Source organism: Lactuca sativa, chromosome 2, assembly GCF_002870075.4.
Source record: "Lactuca sativa cultivar Salinas chromosome 2, Lsat_Salinas_v11, whole genome shotgun sequence".
NCBI classification, from domain to species: domain Eukaryota; kingdom Viridiplantae; phylum Streptophyta; class Magnoliopsida; order Asterales; family Asteraceae; genus Lactuca; species Lactuca sativa.
In genome coordinates, this window is record NC_056624.2 from 122,281,936 (window position 1) to 122,300,066 (window position 18,131).

The following is an 18,131-nucleotide window of genomic DNA, read 5'->3' on the forward strand; positions in this document are numbered from 1 at the left end:
AGTGATTGTAGACGTATGATTGTATACGCATAGACCACTCTTTTGCTCAAACTTTTGGTGTTTTGTCCAATTTTATTAACTTTTTCAAGTTTCAACCATGATGAAATTATTCAAAAAACAAGATAGCTTGCTTACAAAAATACAAATTGTCAAATGTAAGCAAAAAAACACATTATGTGATAGTTTTTGCCCAATTCTGCACAAATCTTGTTCATATTTGCCAAAAAACTGTGATTTTTTGGAACTAATATCAAAATACAACAGTTTTGATGGAACTAATAATTGTAGACTTACATTTGTTGTTCATAGGTGATAATATAAAAAGGAAATGAAAATGCATATATGCCTTTGAATCTTTCTTGAGCCCACTACCTTGTTTTTCTTGATTTCATATCAGCTTTTCCGGGTTTTCATCTCATCTCCCTTTAATTACCACTAACAAAAGACTCGATTTTTATTCATTTCTGATAACTTTTTTACTGAATTTCATGTTTTGTTTCTTTAACTTGTGAGTAATTTGTCATTAGTATCTTGTTTACATTATGTCCTTACGTTAATTCTTTTATAACTCAAGATATTTGAATCTGATGAGTTGTTAATTCTTCATTGCAGATTGAGAATTGTCCTTGAAATTAACAAGACAATGAGAAAGTCAAATTCAAGATCAAAAGCCTTCAGTGTCTTCATACTACTATTCCAGTTCCTGTGTTGTGTACACGTGTGTTTCTCAAATGACACATCATCACTGATAACTCTTCGAAAGTTCCTGCTTCAAAGAAAAGATGTTACATCAACATGGTTTGATTTACAGACACCTCCATGTAACTGGACTGGAATAAAGTGTGAAGGTGCTATCGTGCACCGGATATCGCTATCGTGTACATTCTCACCTCTCACTCTTCCATTCCCAAAAATTCTCACAGAATTCAAATCTTTAAAGCATCTCAATGTCAGTGGATGTGGATTCAATGGCCATATCTACTCTGATTTCTGGAATTTGAGCAACTTAGAAACAATTGATCTCAGTGATAACAGATTGCTAGGTGTTCTTGATAACAACACCTTTTCAAACCTCAAAAACCTCAAAGTTCTTGTTCTTGATAGCAATGGTTTTTCGGGAAGTTTACCAGAGACAATCGGGCAGCTGAGAAACCTAACCGAACTCTCGGTCAAATCAAATTCGTTTTCGGGCAGGCTTCCGTTTGAGCTCGGGTACCTCGAGAAATTACAGTCGCTTGATCTCAGTTTAAATCTCTTCTCTGGTGATCTTCCTTCCAGTTTGGGTAATTTAAGTAAGTTGCTGTTCTTCGATGCAAGTCATAATCGGTTTACAGGATCAATATTTTCAGAAATTGGAAACTTGAAGAAACTCATGACTCTTGATCTTTCGATGAATTCCTTCACTGGTGAAATCCCCGAAACAATTGGTGCTCTTACAGATCTTACTTATTTGAATCTTCATTCTTGCAAGTTTACAGGGCATATTCCTTATCAAATGTCGAAGATGAGTAGTTTGACTAAATTGAATATAGCACAAAACTGTTTCGAAGGAGGATTGCCTTCAAACTTCGGTGAGTTGAAAAATCTTGTGTTCTTCATCGCCAACAATGCAGGATTAAGTGGACGAATTCCTGAATCGATGGGAAAGTGTACGAATTTGAGAATTCTTGATCTAGGGTTTAATTCGTTATCCGGATCATTACCTGATTCTCTTGCAAACCTTGAATCGATAAACTCGTTTACTCTTTTTTCAAATCGGGTATCTGGATCGATTCCAATTTGGATTTCGAAATGGAAAGAAGTGGAATCGATATTGTGGTCGCAGAATTTGTTTACTGGAAATCTTCCTCCGCTTCACATTCCGTCGTTGACTTTTCTTGACCTGAGTTCCAATTTGCTTTCCGGCGAGCTTCCGGTGGGAATCTGTGAAGGGAATGTGTTACGTGGGTTGGTGTTGTCTAATAATCAGTTCACCGGAACAATAAACAACACTTTCAGGAATTGCAAATTCCTCACGGATTTGGTGTTATCTGGAAACAAATTACACGGAGATATACCTTCGTATTTGGGGGATCTGGAACTGATTACATTGGAATTGTCGAAGAACCGATTCCATGGAACGATTCCGGTTCAGCTCTGGGATTCGAAAACGATAATGGAGATCTCACTCGGGAATAATTTGCTTCAAGGTCGTATTCCGGAGACAATCGGAATGGCGTCCACGATTGAAAGGTTGCAATTAGATAACAATCTCTTCGAAGGAAATATCCCGAGTTCGATCGGTGAACTTAAGAATCTGACGAATTTGTCGCTCCATGGTAACATGTTAACTGGTGAGATTCCATTAGAGCTTTTCGAATGCAGGGATTTGGTTTCTTTGGATCTCGGATCAAACAAACTCACCGGTGGAATTCCGAAATCGATATCTCAGCTGGAATTACTCGATAACCTTGTTCTATCAAACAACAAACTCTCCGGATTCATACCTACAGAGATCTGTTCCGGTTTTCAGAAAGTCGCGTTACCTGATTCCGAATTTGTCCAGCATTACGGGATGCTTGATCTGTCGAACAACAACTTTTCCGGCGAAATTCCGACGTCGATCAAGCAATGCATCATTGTACGACAGCTAGTTCTCTCTCATAATCAACTTTCTGGAATCATTCCTTACGAGATTTCCGAATTGTCAAACCTAACTTCACTCGATCTCTCCTTTAATCTTCTTTCCGGCGCAATTGTTCCCCAATTCTTCTCGATGAAAAATCTCCAGGGTTTGGTGATTTCTCACAACAAATTAACCGGTTCAATCCCTGATAATTTCGGTTCCTTGATGCCGAATTTGGTCAAACTCGATATATCAAGTAATTCATTCACCAACTCTTTACCTTCATCGATCTTCAACATCGAGACTCTTCAATACTTGGATGTTAGCATGAATTCTTTCACTGGAAGATTATCGTTTACCCTTACAACCACAACCTCTCTTTTCGCTCTAAACGCCAGCAACAACCTTTTCTCCGGTGCTCTAGATCCTTCCATTTCCAATCTAACAGCTCTTACCATTTTAGACATTCACAATAACACCATCAACAGCACCTTACCTTCTCTCTCCACTCTTTCCGCGTTGACTTATCTTGACCTTTCCCAAAACAACTTCCAAAATTCATTCCCCTGTAGTATTTGCAACATCGAAGGCCTCTCATTCGTCGGATTCTCCGGGAACAAATTCACCGGACCCGTTCCCGAATCTTGCACCAAACCAAACTCATGTTTCCCAAACTACCCTTCCCCTTCCCAACACACCTACAAACCAAATCACGCTTCTCTTTTAGGGATTATACTTAGCGTGACATTCGTTTTCGTGGTGTTTTTACTCATTGTTCTCCTGAGAAGAAAGATATTGAAACAAAAAGATGTAAATTCAGACAAGATTTCAAAAGCAACAAAAACGAATTCCAAATATGGTCTTTTACGAAAAAGACCAAAAGAACCCTTGAGCATAAACATCGCAACATTCGAGCAATCTCTACTTCGTTTAAACCACCACGACATCTTATCCGCAACCGAAAATTTCAGCAAGACTTACATAATCGGAGACGGCGGTTTCGGGACAGTTTACAAAGCGATACTTCCGGAAGGTCAAACCATCGCGGTCAAACGTCTCAACGGCGGCCGAACACACGGCGAACGCGAATTCCTCGCCGAAATGGAAACAATCGGGAAAGTCAAACACGAAAACCTCGTCCCGTTACTAGGATACTGTGTCTTTGCAGACGAACGGTTTTTAATATACGAATACATGGCAAACGGGAGTCTGGATGTCTGGTTGAGAAACCGCGCAGACGCAGTCGAAGCACTCGACTGGCCAACCCGATACAAGATCTGTATCGGGTCGGCTCGCGGACTGGCGTTTTTACACCATGGATTCGTCCCGCATATAATTCACCGTGATATCAAATCGAGTAATATTTTGTTAGACAGTAAGTTTGAAGCACGTGTATCGGATTTTGGTCTTGCGAGGATAATTAGCGCGTGTGAGAGCCACGTCAGCACGTTGTTGGCGGGGACGTTTGGGTATATTCCTCCGGAGTACGGTCAAAAAATGGTGGCGACGAGTAAGGGAGATGTTTATAGTTTTGGGGTGGTGATGTTGGAGTTGGTGACGGGGAGGGAGCCAACTGGACAGGGTGACGTGGAAGGTGAGAATCTTGTGGGATGGGTGAGGGGTATGGTTGGAAATAGGAGGGAGTTTGAGGTTTTGGATCCTTGTTTTTATGGGAGTTGGATGTGGAAGGATCAGATGTTGGGGGTGCTTGCGATTGCTCAATTGTGTACGAATGATCAGCCTAGGAAACGGCCTACTATGCTTGATGTTGTGAAAATGTTGAAGGAGCTTAATACGTGTAAGGAAATTGTGTAGTTGATTATGTTATTTTTTGTGTCTTATGTAGTTCAATTTGGTGAAATCGGATATAACCAATTTGGTTTGTGAAATTTTAAATTTAGCAAAATTAAATGACGTACAAAAAAAAGTATTATGTTAGTTGGAAACCAATATAGCTATCACTTTTCATAGTTTTTACTTTTGCAACTTATACATTTAGGTAATTGATATAAGAGGGGACACACAATTAATTGACAAATTTTGTGCTAATGTGATTAAGAGTCATTAGACTTTATATTTCTCTATTTTATTTAACGTAACAAATATGATAGGCTATTTTGTAACATATTCTACTTTAACAAATTGGTATGAGAATCGTTAACAAGTTAAATTAGTAACACAAAAATCAGATCTTGTATTAGTAAACACCACTCAAAAAAAAAGGAAAAAAAAATCACTCCAAACCAGACCATTGCACCTTTCCTCCTATACTATACATTTCTTCACAATCATTATAATCTCTCTCTCGATACACTGGGCGAATGCGTATGTTAGGATCCATTAAAATGTATCGATGTTGTTATTCAAGCAACCAGAGTTTCAGATTGTGCAGCCATGGCGTTCTCAAATTGTTTCAAAGAAATACAAGGAAACGAAAGAATTTCAGGCGTTTCAATCTTCTCCCAATTTTTCACAGGGTTAGTCGTCATTGATCCATCATATCCTATATGCGTAACATGCTTTACATCGGTAGGAAACCCTATTTCCAGTTCGATCTCCATTTCAATTTCATCTCCTTCTTTGTTACCTGAAATTCATCGTTATCAACTAAAATTTCTCAAAAATTATCATGATTACAATCATTTGTCGTTACTTACTTATGATTCGAGAAAAACTTTCGAAGGTCGACATGATTAGTCTTCGAATTCCTCTCGAAATGTTGGATCCCTTTATAGCTACGAATCCCCATGAGCTTTTTCCTTCTCGTGTTCCTTTAAAATACATAATTTCATATAACAAATCTGTTGAAATTTTGAGACACAGACAGAGAAAGAGAAAAGGATCATACTTGTGACAAGTTGTTTCGATTCGGGTGTTTGCTCCTTGAATTGGGTTGATTCGACTGCTTGTGTACTCGATTTTGGGATACATCCCATGGAAAATGGAAGAACAAGAAATCTTTCGATGATATCTCTCATGATTTCTTAAAGAAACACAACTCAGAATGAGTAGATATAATAAGAGTATTCTGATTGAAGAAAGATAGGGCCTCTTTCACTTTGTAAACAAGCTATAATCATTATACATAGCACAAAGTGCAATATATTATATATTTATACATATACACCCTTTAAGATTTCTAGATAGATAAAGAGAAAAAGAGGATTATAGAGGTGGTTTGGGTTTGGGTTTGGGTTTGGGTGTGGTTAGTAGGTAGGTTAAGCTGTACAACTCGACCTACTTGAGTGATGATTGGTGGGGTAATTGAGGAGTGAGTTCTTTGAGCCCACTAACCAAATTATTTGTCATTAAGCTTTTATTCACTAATAATTTCTGATTAGGTTCTTCTGCATCCGTATCCATAGTTAATCAATATTGCCATCCTCAATCACTATGAATGATTTAGGAATAAACTAATTGTAGAAAGCACGTGGACTATTATTGACCATGTTATTAGGAACCAAAAAGAGGAGTCTTCTTCTCTACACATTCTCTACACAATGGCTTATAGTGAAAACCAGGGGAGTGTGTCACTCATTGTTTTTGCCATACCATTTCAATTTCTTGTTATATAGGGTGATTTGTCATGCAACCTTTCTTTTTTATTTTGATTATATTTATTATTTAAAACAATCAATGTATTTTGCACCCAAAATGTGATGCAGCCGAAAGCAGTTACCAGATAGACAATTAGTATAGAATTGTCAAACGCTTGAAAACCAGGGGCACTATCGTGTGCCTGACGAAACAAAATCTGAGAAAACGTTTCTCGACTCTTGCTTTTAATTAATCAAGAATGTAATCAGATAAAAGCCAAAAACCAATATTTGTTCATGCTATTAACAAGGTATTTAAAGGGTATCCATACTAATCCTAATTTGACTAAAAGACTTCTATAAAATAAGATAAAGACTAAAACAAATAAAATATGAAAACTTGGGCTTTACTCCTCCTGGAGCATAATCCGACCAGAAGGGTATTTCAGTACATAATACAACATCATTCTCCTCTGGTTGAAAAAGACCTCGTCCTCGAGTGAGCATCAGGATATAAAGGATCGGATCTAAACTCTGTCAAGTCTGCCATATTGAATGTTGAAGAAATAGAATAGGATTTGGGGAGGTCAATGACATAAGCATTGTCATTAATTTTGCGAAATACATTGCATGGCCCAATCCACTTCATCTTGAGCTTGTTGTATGTCCCTACTGGAAATCGCTCCTTGCGTAAATGGACCATAACTAGATCACCAACCTCAAAAGCCTTTTCTCTTTGATGTTTATCTCGAGCTTCTTTATACTTTGCGTTATAAGCAACAAGCCTTTGTTTAACTTCAGTCTGAATGGTTTCTACCTTTGTTGTGAGATTCTCAACAACTAAGCTATGACCAGAGAGTTTAGGCATATGAACCAGATCTAAAGCATGCTTTGGCTGGCTTTGATAAACCACCTTAAACGGAGACTTTCCGATGAAACGGTTGACCATGTTATTGAAGGCAAACTCAACTGGAGCTAAGAACTGATTGCATTGTTTGGGGTGATCTCCACAGAGACAACAAATCAAATTACCAGTGTTTTATTAACCACATCCTTCAGTTCATCGGTTTGAGGGTGGAAAGAAGTACTATATTGCAATGTAGTTTGAAACAGACGCTAAAGTATACGCCAAAAGTGATTAAGGAACTTGGTATCGCGATCAAAAGTAATGGTAGAAGGCACCCCATGCAGGCATACAATTTCTCGAAAGAACAATAAAGCAATATTTGAAGCATCGGCAATTTTCTTACATGGAATAAAATGTTCCATTTTGGAAAATCGATCAACCACAACAAACACCGAGTCGTTCCCATGAGCTGTACGAGGCAATCCGAGCACAAAATCCATGGAAATGTCTTCCCGTGGACCGTCCGGGATGGGCAGTGGCATGTATAACCCCGTATTTTGAGATCGCCCTTTGGCGGTTTGACAAACAAGACACTTAGCAACAAAACGTCCTACATCTTTCTTGAGATGTGGCCAATAATAACGCTTTTCAATGAGAGACAAAGTTTTGTTACTCCCGATGACCACCTAAACCACCACCATGTAATTCCTTGATAAGTTGCTCATGCAATGAAGTGCGCGAGATACATAGGCGATGATTATAGAAAAGATAACCATCTAATTTGGACATGGGTGGCATGATCGGTCCTGCACAAACTTGTTTAAAAACATCATCTTCTGCACATAACCAACAACTCAGCTCGTCGACTCAATGCGTCTGCCACCTTGTTTTGGGAACCGGACTTGTGTTTTAAAACAAAAGTAAAACGTTGAAGATATGAAACCCAACAGCCATGCATACGATTTAACTTGTGTTGGTTGTTAAAATACTTTAAGGCCTTGTGATCGGTAAATAATACAATCTCCCGATGAAACAAATATTGCTCCCAGTGTTGAACAGAATGGTAAATAACATAAAACTCTAACTCGTATGTCGTCCACTTTTGTCTTGCCACGGTAAGATTTTCCCTAAAGAAAGCAATAGGTTTGTTCTCTTGCGATAAAACTGCTCCAATGCCGATAATCGACGCATCGCACTCCAAAGTAAAAGGCTTATTAAATTAGGTAACACAAGTAAAGGAGCCGTGGTTAACTTTTCTTTGATGAGTTCAAAACTTTTAGTTGCCTCTTCTCCCCACTGAAACTGACCTTTCTTCTTGCATTGAGTAATAGGTGCCATGATAGAACTGAATTTGCACATAAATATCCTATAAAAAGTTGCAAGCCCATGGAAACTTCGAACTTCACGTATAGTACGAGGCACCGGCCACTCACGAATAGCCCGAACCTTTTCTTCGTCAACTCAAATCCCAGAAGCAATGATAATGATACCCAAAAAAAACAATCGATCAGTCAAAAAGTTGCATTTTTTAAGATTAAGATAAAGCTTGTTGTTGGCTAGAGCAGTGAGAACTTCCTTAAGGTGTACTAGATGATCACTCTCTAACTTGCTATAAACAAGAATATCGTCAAAGTAAACAACTACAAATGTCCTAAGAAAAGGTTTCAACACTTGATTCATTAAACGGGAGAAGGTACTTGGTGCATTAGATAAACCGAATTGCATGACCAACCATTCATAGAGTCCATCTTTAGTCTTGAAAGCCGTCTTCCATTCGTCACCTGGTTGAATATGAATTTGATGATAACTGCTACGCCGATCAAGCTTCAAAAATACCTTTGACCCCTCTAGCATGTCTAACATATCATCAAGACGGGGAATAGGGAAATGGTAATCGATAGTGATTTTGTTAATGACACGACTATCCGCGCACATCCTCCTGCTTCCATTTTTCTTTGGAACTAACAAAGCTAGTACAACACAAGGACTCATACTTTCACGAATCAGCCCCTTTTCTAACAAGTCTTCCACCTGTTCCTCCAATATTAAATTTTCTTTTGGGCTCATTCAATAATATGCCGAATTAGGTAGTTTTTGTTGGATTTGGTGTCTAAGCCCATAACTATAACTAGGATGTACTTGACCCGATTGTAGCATGGTCCTTTCTGAGTTGCCTTCACCAGTGCAATATGATAAGATGGACTTTTGAGAATAAGGTTATTTATGATTTATTAATATATAACAAGTATAATATATTAATGAAATCATATTATTTAATTAGTATTAATCAAGAATTAATTTGGAATTAATTTTGTGGTCAAAAGAGACTAATTAAATATATGAGGATTGATTATGTAAATTAATGATTCTAATGGTGTGGGCCAATAATCCATGATTATGGGCTGAACTAATCCACGGATAGTCCATGGCGGTTAAACCCATGGAGCATGAGAATGTGGAAAGTCATAGGTTATTAGAGTTTACAAAGTGTAACCCTAGCATGTGTAACATTATAAATAGAACCCCTATGAACCAAAATCGGTTGCTACATCTCTTTGAGATAAGTAACTTATTCTCTTAAATCCTCCTCTTGTATATGGTGTTTGTGAACCAATAGAGGCATCACACTTGAGGTGCTCAAGCTTTCAAAGGTCAAGAACTCTACCCTACTCAAGAGGTAAGCATCCAAACTAAAGTTTTTATATTATATAGCTTCAATTGTATGCAGGGCCAGTCTATTGGTTTTCCATGCCCCGGGCGAAAAATAATTGATAGTGTCCCTATATATACACCATGCTCGTATACAACATAAATTTCTAGAACAAAAATACTAATACAATTTTTATTTAGAGGCATGTTTAATGTCTATAAATTAATACACAAAGAAAAAGTTTATCTATCAAGTCGATGGTAAAGATAATTATAACTTTCAAAACAAAGTAGTTTGGAATATAAAAACCAAACATATTTGAAGTTGGATGATAATTAATAAATTTGACTCAAAAACTAAAAAAAAAACATATAATTAAAATGACCTTAATCATATTAGCTAAATAGAATACACTAACCCCATTAGTGAATAACCAAATAAAAATGAAACAAAATAGCCCAAATCCTTTTGGTCTTCAATCCATATAAATATTCAAATTAATACTCCATACTAATTTTTATAAGTACTATAATCGTATCAACAAAGAACTAACTAAAAACCAAGCAAAGTGGACCAATATTGAACACAATCAAGAAATTAATAGTAAAATATTACAAAGCCTCATAAGTACAGTGATTTAGAATTATCAACTACAGGAATAAGGTCAATTTGAAAATAGTTCACTTGTAAGAACCTTGCAAAAGAAACTTTATCTAGTTGTCATCACCTCTTAACATAAGAGATCATCAAGATTACAAACAACATCCAACTTCACTTGAAATTTCAATTACCATCTTCAGGGATAAAATTGTCCAAACTTTGATCAAAAGTATGTTACACATCAGCAGCTCAAGAGAAAATGCACAACCAAACTCAAATTAAGGGCAAAACAGTCCAGTTTAGGCTCTATTATAAAATGCAAAAATCATAAAATTTACAGGGATTCCTATTTCCATATTCCACAAACTAAGGCAAGCCACACAAATCCATTTGACAAATATGCATTCAGAATTCTCGAAAGAAAAGAATCAAAACGCAAAGAATAAGATTTTGGTTACTATTTTAGATGCAGAATTTTAGATTTCAGAGTTTAGGAATTATAGATTTTGATTAAAACTTTAAATAATGAAAGAAAAAAATAAAAAGTAGATTCTTAAAAAAACTCACTGTTGCTTGCAAGACTCAAGGCAATCGATTTCTTATTTAGGCTTGATTATTCCGCGTGATCGACTCTTCGTTTTCTGATTTTCTGATTTTGTGGCCTTCTACTACCCTTCAATGTGCCGAATGCCTCATGCCCTAGATCAAAATTTGTGCTGAAAATTAATATGCTCATAAGAGTTTGACTAAATTTCATGCCCCCTTCATTGTGATGCCCTGGGCGGTGGCCCAGGTCGCCCTAGGCTTGGGCTAACCCCGATTGTATGCTAGATAGGGAGAGTGCTTTGGAAAAATAAAATGCATGTATAATTAGAGAAAACATAGATCCAAAGCATTTAGGGTTGCATGTGCACCATAGGAGCGTTATAGTGCTCAAAACCCAACAGTGGTATCAGAGCCTAGGATTGTTTGTTATTATATTTGATGCTTACTAGTTTTTCAAAGCTGAAAAAGTCAAATTTTTTGCATCTGACTGATGGACTCTCCAAGTCTACTCAGAAACAGCCCAACTCGGCGAGTCCAGTTCATGTACTCGACGAGTTGGTGGCCCTGTGTGCAGAATTTCGAGTTTCTTGGCCTGGTTTGGATTAGGAACACTACCACAAATTGTTTTGGATCATTGGAAATGTTTTTTACGATATGGTAGTGCTTATACTCATCCAACCACATAATAATTATCAAAGGTTTAAAATAATTATTGTTTTATATGATAAACAAAGTTGCTTTTAAAATTGTTGATTTTGAATTGTCTTGGTTATGAGTTTAGTTAGATCATGAATTATGTGATAATTTTAGTTGTTAGAAATATGATCTAAATGAATTTTAATGACCTCCATAATTTGTCCTCATGTTATGGAAAATGAAAGGTCTCTTCATTAAAATGGCGTTAAACTCATATGTTATGACAATGAAAGGACAATTGTCAAAAATTAAGCTAATAGGTTAATTATTTGTATTATTTGATATGAACAGCCCTGCTACATGAGTTAGATTAGATCAATAGAATATTATATGATAATTTTTCCTTGCTAGAATTGATCTAAATATTCTTTAATGAGTTTCATAACTTGTCATCAAGTTATGGAACATGAAAAGTCTTTTCATAAATGTTTTTTGATGAACTCCATAACTTGTCCTTAAGTTACGGATTATCAAGAGTCTTTTCATAAAACACACATTAAACTCACAGGTTATGAATGTGAAGAGTTTTGTCAAGTTTCAAAACTTGCCCTTAAGTTTTGGAATTTGTAAACTCTCATTAAACGAAACTTTAATTTCATACCCTAGAGTTTTAATAGTTAAATTTCAATCCTTATACTTTATAATATTAAAAGCTAATACTTATATATATATATATATATATATATATATATATATATATATATATATATATATATATATATATAAGAGCATGTCAGTCTTACCGTTAGTAAGCCTCATTCACGAAGCCGGTCCATAAGGGGGTATAAGTTTACTGTCTATAAAATGGCAGTTTAATTGGTGTCCACTCTCACCCACCACTTCCTTGACTGGTGGAGGGTCGTTGTAACATCCCATAAAAATCAAGCCAAATTAAAACTTTTCAAACATCCAAAAAAGATTAGTTATTACAAAATATTTTCAAAATAGTTTAATATCAGAGTATCTCAGAAACCATAAGTCCAAAATACGAGGATGTGTACGGTCACGCCTTTGCCTTGCTGAGATATCTGAAGCACCTGGAACAATAAACTGAAACCGTAAGCACAAAGCTTAGTGAGTTCCCCCAAAATACCCATACTAAACAAGCATAAACACAAATACTCATGCTTGGTCCAATCAACCTCAGGCTGGAATACCAGTATGTCGGGTCCAATCAACCATCGGGTTGGAGTACCCAGGGTTTGTTGGCCTACCGCCTCAACCCTACCGCTCCTTCCAAGCCTCTGTACCTACGGCTTACAGCCGGCCCGCACCGGGTATCTTGGTCTACCGCACAAAGCAAGACCGCCTCAACCTAACCAAACACAATATGTCGACATATAAACAATCATGATCAAGTAGACACATAATGCATGCAACAACAATCATACAACTCACTACTGCCTACTAATCCTCTCACCACATATAGTCTCGCCACCAGCTACCCCCATAGAATGCATAACCATAAGTAACCAGAGGTGAGATAGCCACCTGAACCGATAATCATACTCTAGAGCCACAACTAAACAAGGAACATGCAAGAGAGCCTAGACCAAGAGTTCTCAAACTATCCTACATAACCACCAACAGTCCCTAAGGGCACCTCATAAATGATAACCAGCAAGCACCTATAACATATAGTTCTACAGGTTGTTACCACAAAGCAACATACTCAATACCAGGAGACAGATCTAACTGATCACTACAACATATCAGCATAATCAATACCATAACACCGGTCTAGCAGATTACTACAGCATGACAGCATACTCAATACCAGAACACAAATCTACTAGATCATTACACCATAACAACATACTAAATATCAACAATCCAAGGAATGCATAACCGTATATACTCAGATGTGAGATAGTCACCCGGACAGGTGACCCTAATCTAAAACCACAACAAAACAAGGAACAAGGAAGAGAGCTTAGATCAAGAGTCCATAGTCTATCCTACCTAACTATATACGAACCTTAGGGCATCCCTCTACTAGAAAATAATCAATACTAGTGGGCCGGCCTTGGTGCCTTAGACCCACGGGTACGGTGAGGCAAAACTCACCTCACACTGCTGACATCCCGCGAATAAAATTACAGCTGCTAGTTGAAAATTTCCCAAGCTGTCAACATCAAAACAACACCCATTTAATAATTGGGTTCCAAGCCCAAGGTCCAACTCAAACTCTAAAGGCCCAATAGTCAAGTAATGGGCCAAAGCCCAACATATGACCCAATTTTCTAAATTGGGCCTAGAACTCTTAATGGTCTTTCCTTAAGGCCCATCCAATTATTCTAGTCCAAACTCTTGGTATTCCCATGGCCCAATATCACATAATCATAAAGGCCCAATTATGGCCCATCTATGGCCTAATTTTCCAAATTAGGCCCAAGACTCTCACATGGGCCTTATCCTAAAACACATACAATTATTTAGTCCATTTACTTATTCTTAGAAAGACCATTAATAGTCCAATCACCAAAGCCCAATAGAAAGGCCCATAAGTTACCATTCACCCCCTTATCCTCCAAAATCTATTCAATTAAAGTCCTAATAATTACGATGCAGCCCTTGTCTTCATAAATTCTTTCATATTAAACCCATAATTTACTAAATAGCCCTCAACCTTCATAATTCCTTACAACTAATCCAAAATTTACGTTTTAACCCTCGGAAATCAAAATTATATCATTTGGCTCCCCGAAACCAACACCCCGCTAAGTATTATTGATATTCGGGCCACTATAAAATAATATAAATTATAAATTTACATCTTGGGGCTTCGGGTTTATTATTTAATTACTCTATTTTAAATGAGATGTTACAACTCTCCCCCAGTTAAAATTAATTTCGTCCTCGAAATCGTTTCTTATCATTCCTTACACGCTAGACGACTTAAACTACATGGCCACAACTACAAGTATACCCCAACCTTCCCAAGGAAATAAAAAATTAGCCTAAAAGGGTTTTAAAATCCGGAATAAACGAATTCCTTGCAATATGATCATGTTTACTCAATCCAAATTCTGAAGTCTCGAGATGGTCTGGCTTCCTGACAGACCGCCCACACTGGATCATTGCCGAATTCATTGCACATAACTACCAACTGGCTACTCAAATTTTGATAACTTGAGGTTCCTACTAGAAGACAGAGTCACAGAACAAATTTCCCTGCAGTACGCTTATACTTGACAGAAAACTCATCCGGAATACCGGATTCCTGCCTGGTTGCTGAACCAAGCGATCTTACAATCGCTCCATGCGATTCCCGAAGGAAACTCGACTAGCAATAACTGCCCTAGCTATATCGCCTCTCATGGCTCCATCAATCCTTCTGATCCATCCGACCATAATGACCTGAAAATCTGTCGCTATCGAACCAAATACGAAAAGTGAACGCTACCAGAATATTGTAGTCTTACATCATGTCCGGTCTCCATGACCTACCGTTCAATGATTCCGATTATGCTATGGTTTACCCACAATCTTGCGAACTGGCCCACCCTGGCCTAATCGTCTGAAAGAATCCGTGAATGCTACGGTTACCCCCCCCCCCCCCCCCCCCCCCCCGGCGCAGTCTTACAAAACTTTCGCCCTAGCACAACCGCAATCAACCTTACCATCAATCTATAAATCCAAAAACCCGCAGAGTCAAGCACACGCTTGACCGAACGCCCGAACTGAACTCATTACATGACTAGAACCCCAACCTGATTTGCCAAATTATGCTATCAATCACCGAGAAGATGCGATACACATGCTGGGGAGTTTTTACTGAACTCCCGACTCACATAACCCTCAAACTAAACAACCACTTGGGTTGTCTTCCTTCATGACCACGATGCGAAACTTACCCCAGTTTCAAGATTGCTCCTACTTCTAATACCCTATACGATTCTCCCCTACTTAGAATCAACTAAATTCTCAAGGTACAAGAGAATTGAAAGACTCCCAATCCTTCTTGCCTTACAATGATCGAACCAATGAGCACTAGCGCTTATCAACTAGTGCTCCATCACTAGCCAAATCCAAATGATCACACACTTCTAAGAATTAGATGAACATTTCCTGAATCCCAGTGAACCCGATAGTCTCTAATACTTGAATGATCCCACACTCAAATCTTGAAGACCTAAAGATAGGTGCTCCAACTAATATCTCAGCAACAAGCTACTTCTCTTGGCACTCTCATCCGCCAATCAATAACGATTACTAAAACCACTGAATCCCGACAATGCTGAATAACCATCCTGTGGGACCCTGTCCGCAGACCTCCCACATAATACCCCTCTTCCCAAGGTGCTCCAAACAAATCTCCCGCTCTCGGTCTCTAGAGATTATATCGTTCAGGTTCTCACATCCTGACTCACCCACCAGCTCAATCGTCCATAGCCGAATTGTAGTAGCTAAAGCAACCTCTGCCCCTAAACCAGGCTACAATTTCTCCCAAGACATAGTCTACAATCCCAAAAGTGCAATATATCACACAATAAATCCTTACCGCCCGATACAAGAGATCCAAGGCGAACCAGACCTCACAAAATACTTATGCCACATCGACCCACCCGTGCTCTCTAGTGCTGAACTACTGTCGCCAATCCCGGTGACGAACTGACCCTGAGCTGGATTACAACCTGATCCTGGGGGTCACAAGCCTGGTCACTCCTTCGAGTTCGAAAACTGAAAAGGCACGATCCTTGCCCTAGAAAATGACATTCCACTCAATCAATTAACCATTCTACTTCCAGCTGCAACACTCTAGCTTCACATAATCATTACTCCCTTCTGGAGTTCCCGCGTCTCACATTCCAGCATCGAGAAAAACCCTCGAAGCCTCAAATCCAGAAACTCCTATGCTAGCCTCTCCCGTTCATCCCGCAAAATGTAATGAGTACAGAAAGACTCCCTGAACAAAAATAACTGCAGCCCTCTGCTAATCACAATATGTCCCAATAACAAGTCCCGGTACTGGAAAGCTCAACCAGCTCCTCCCCCTGTCGTTACTGCTGCTAAATCTGCCGCGACAACCGTCTCGTATAGGCTCGTCGAAATACTCAACCATGACGGTCTTGATAGACCCAAACATCTCCAAAAACTGTCCCCGAACAATATCGATCACTTCCTCCCTGATGATCTCACTGACACGATCCTCTGACAATGCTGGCCTATCCTGGCTGCCAGCTCCCAATCCTAAAACCCGGATCCAGTCTCAAGACGTCTCGTAACCACCATTCTAGTAATACACCATAAAGATCTCTGATAGCCCATATAATAACAGGGAACCAACTCCCAACTAACCCCAAGGGTTGTGACTTCCTTGCTACGCATATGGGTCATGTGCTTTCACTAGTACGGGCCCATACTACCTTCCACACCTACCCATATTTGTCTCAAGTATCACAACAACACCCTAAAAATATACATAAACATAGCGAGCGCTCAATCCTCACTCCTAGAGGAATGCTAAATATCTCATCGTGTTGGGAATGGATTGGCTTAGCGCCAATGACACCGAGATATTGTGCAAGAAGAGGATAGTCAAAGTAAACCCGCCTGGGAAAGGGTCGTTTATGGTGTATGGAGATAAACGCAAAGTAAATTCTTGAATCATTTCATTAATGAAAGCTAGAAAGTGTTTGGCTAAAGGATGTACATCGTATCTAGCATTCGTGATTGATGCTAAGAAGGAGAAAAAGGTGATGCAGAGCATTCCTGTCGTATGTGATTATCCGGAAGTATTTCCCGAAGATCTTCTCGGATTACCGCCTGATAGACAAGTGGAGTTTAGAATAGACTTGTTACAAGGGACGACGCTGTCACAACTGGAAATTTTGTGTCATGAAATCTATACATTCAAGCTAATGTGAATCAAAAACTTAAGAACGTGTGTAACACCTATGATTATGACTTCAAAAACTTCAATCAAATACATTATACAAGTACTACAAATAGTCATCAAACAATTGGAGACCCTAGAAGTCCTAGTTTAAGACCATTTTGGACTAGGACTCCCTTATTGGATCCAAATGGACCAATAAGCTTCCAATTAGACTATCATGGGCTTAGAACCCTAATTGGGCTCTAATTGGACCCACATTCATTTATTTCAATATTATGGGCCATATTGGGCCTAGAATGAAATAAATTGAAAGCTTTGATCCATGATTAACCTAATCTAGCTTATTAAAGCATAAAAATCACAATTTTATTTTATAAGGCCAATAAATACCCAAGATTAACTCTAATAGTGGTCTTAGGGGCAAAGGCCCAATTTTTTTTTCTTTCCCTCCCAAAAATCTCGGCCCAAGGCCTAAATCCAAGAAGATAAGAAGAGAGTTGACTTTAGTATGCCACCTCATTATTGTCCCTTGGATATCCATGCCATTTAGTCCATATTTCCATGCAACATCACTTCAAAATCACTTCTATCCTCTCCTTTCTCTCACTCTCGGCCATACTCACACACACACACACACTCACAAAAATCTCTCAAGCTCTCTCAAGAACATCCCTTCCTCTCCACTCAAAATCTCAAAAATTAGGAAGCATTCAAGAAGAAATTTCCACAAATTCTTCATCTAAGGTAAGATTATGCTTGGATCTATGATTTAGATTCTTTTTGTTATCAAAATCTTTTCCTAATCCATG

The 18,131-nt window shown here is 38.3% G+C and overlaps 2 protein-coding genes across 2 annotated transcripts; one reads left to right on the forward strand and one right to left on the reverse strand.

Annotated features, from left to right (window-relative positions):
- Nucleotides 1-643: 643 nt before the first annotated feature.
- Nucleotides 644-4,494, forward strand: LOC111887964 (leucine-rich repeat receptor protein kinase MSP1). The gene has a single exon (XM_023884097.2). It carries the CDS (start codon nucleotides 644-646, stop codon nucleotides 4,418-4,420), a length of 3,777 nt encoding a protein of 1,258 aa, XP_023739865.1. The 3' UTR covers nucleotides 4,421-4,494.
- Nucleotides 4,495-4,775: 281 nt separating this feature from the next.
- Nucleotides 4,776-5,814, reverse strand: LOC111887973 (CRIB domain-containing protein RIC4). Its single transcript, XM_023884105.3, has 3 exons — nucleotides 5,454-5,814; nucleotides 5,263-5,376; nucleotides 4,776-5,192 (listed from the first exon to the last, which is right to left on the reverse strand). The coding sequence occupies exons 1-3, from the start codon at nucleotides 5,581-5,583 to the stop codon at nucleotides 4,969-4,971; spliced, it is 468 nt and encodes a 155-aa protein (XP_023739873.1). The 5' UTR covers nucleotides 5,584-5,814; the 3' UTR covers nucleotides 4,776-4,968.
- Nucleotides 5,815-18,131: the final 12,317 nt, after the last annotated feature.

Bases quoted from the DNA above. Each gene is read 5' to 3' on its own strand.
- LOC111887964 (XM_023884097.2), top strand. From the start codon at position 644: ATGAGAAAGTCAAATTCAAGATCAAAAGCCTTCAGTGTCTTCATACTA.
- LOC111887973 (XM_023884105.3), bottom strand. From the start codon at position 5,583: ATGAGAGATATCATCGAAAGATTTCTTGTTCTTCCATTTTCCATGGGA. The intron at 5,377-5,453 runs GTATGATCCTTT...TGTATTTTAAAG, and splicing joins ATCGAAACAACTTGTCACAA to GAACACGAGAAGGAAAAAGC. The intron at 5,193-5,262 runs GTAAGTAACGAC...GATGAATTTCAG, and splicing joins AAGTTTTTCTCGAATCATAA to GTAACAAAGAAGGAGATGAA.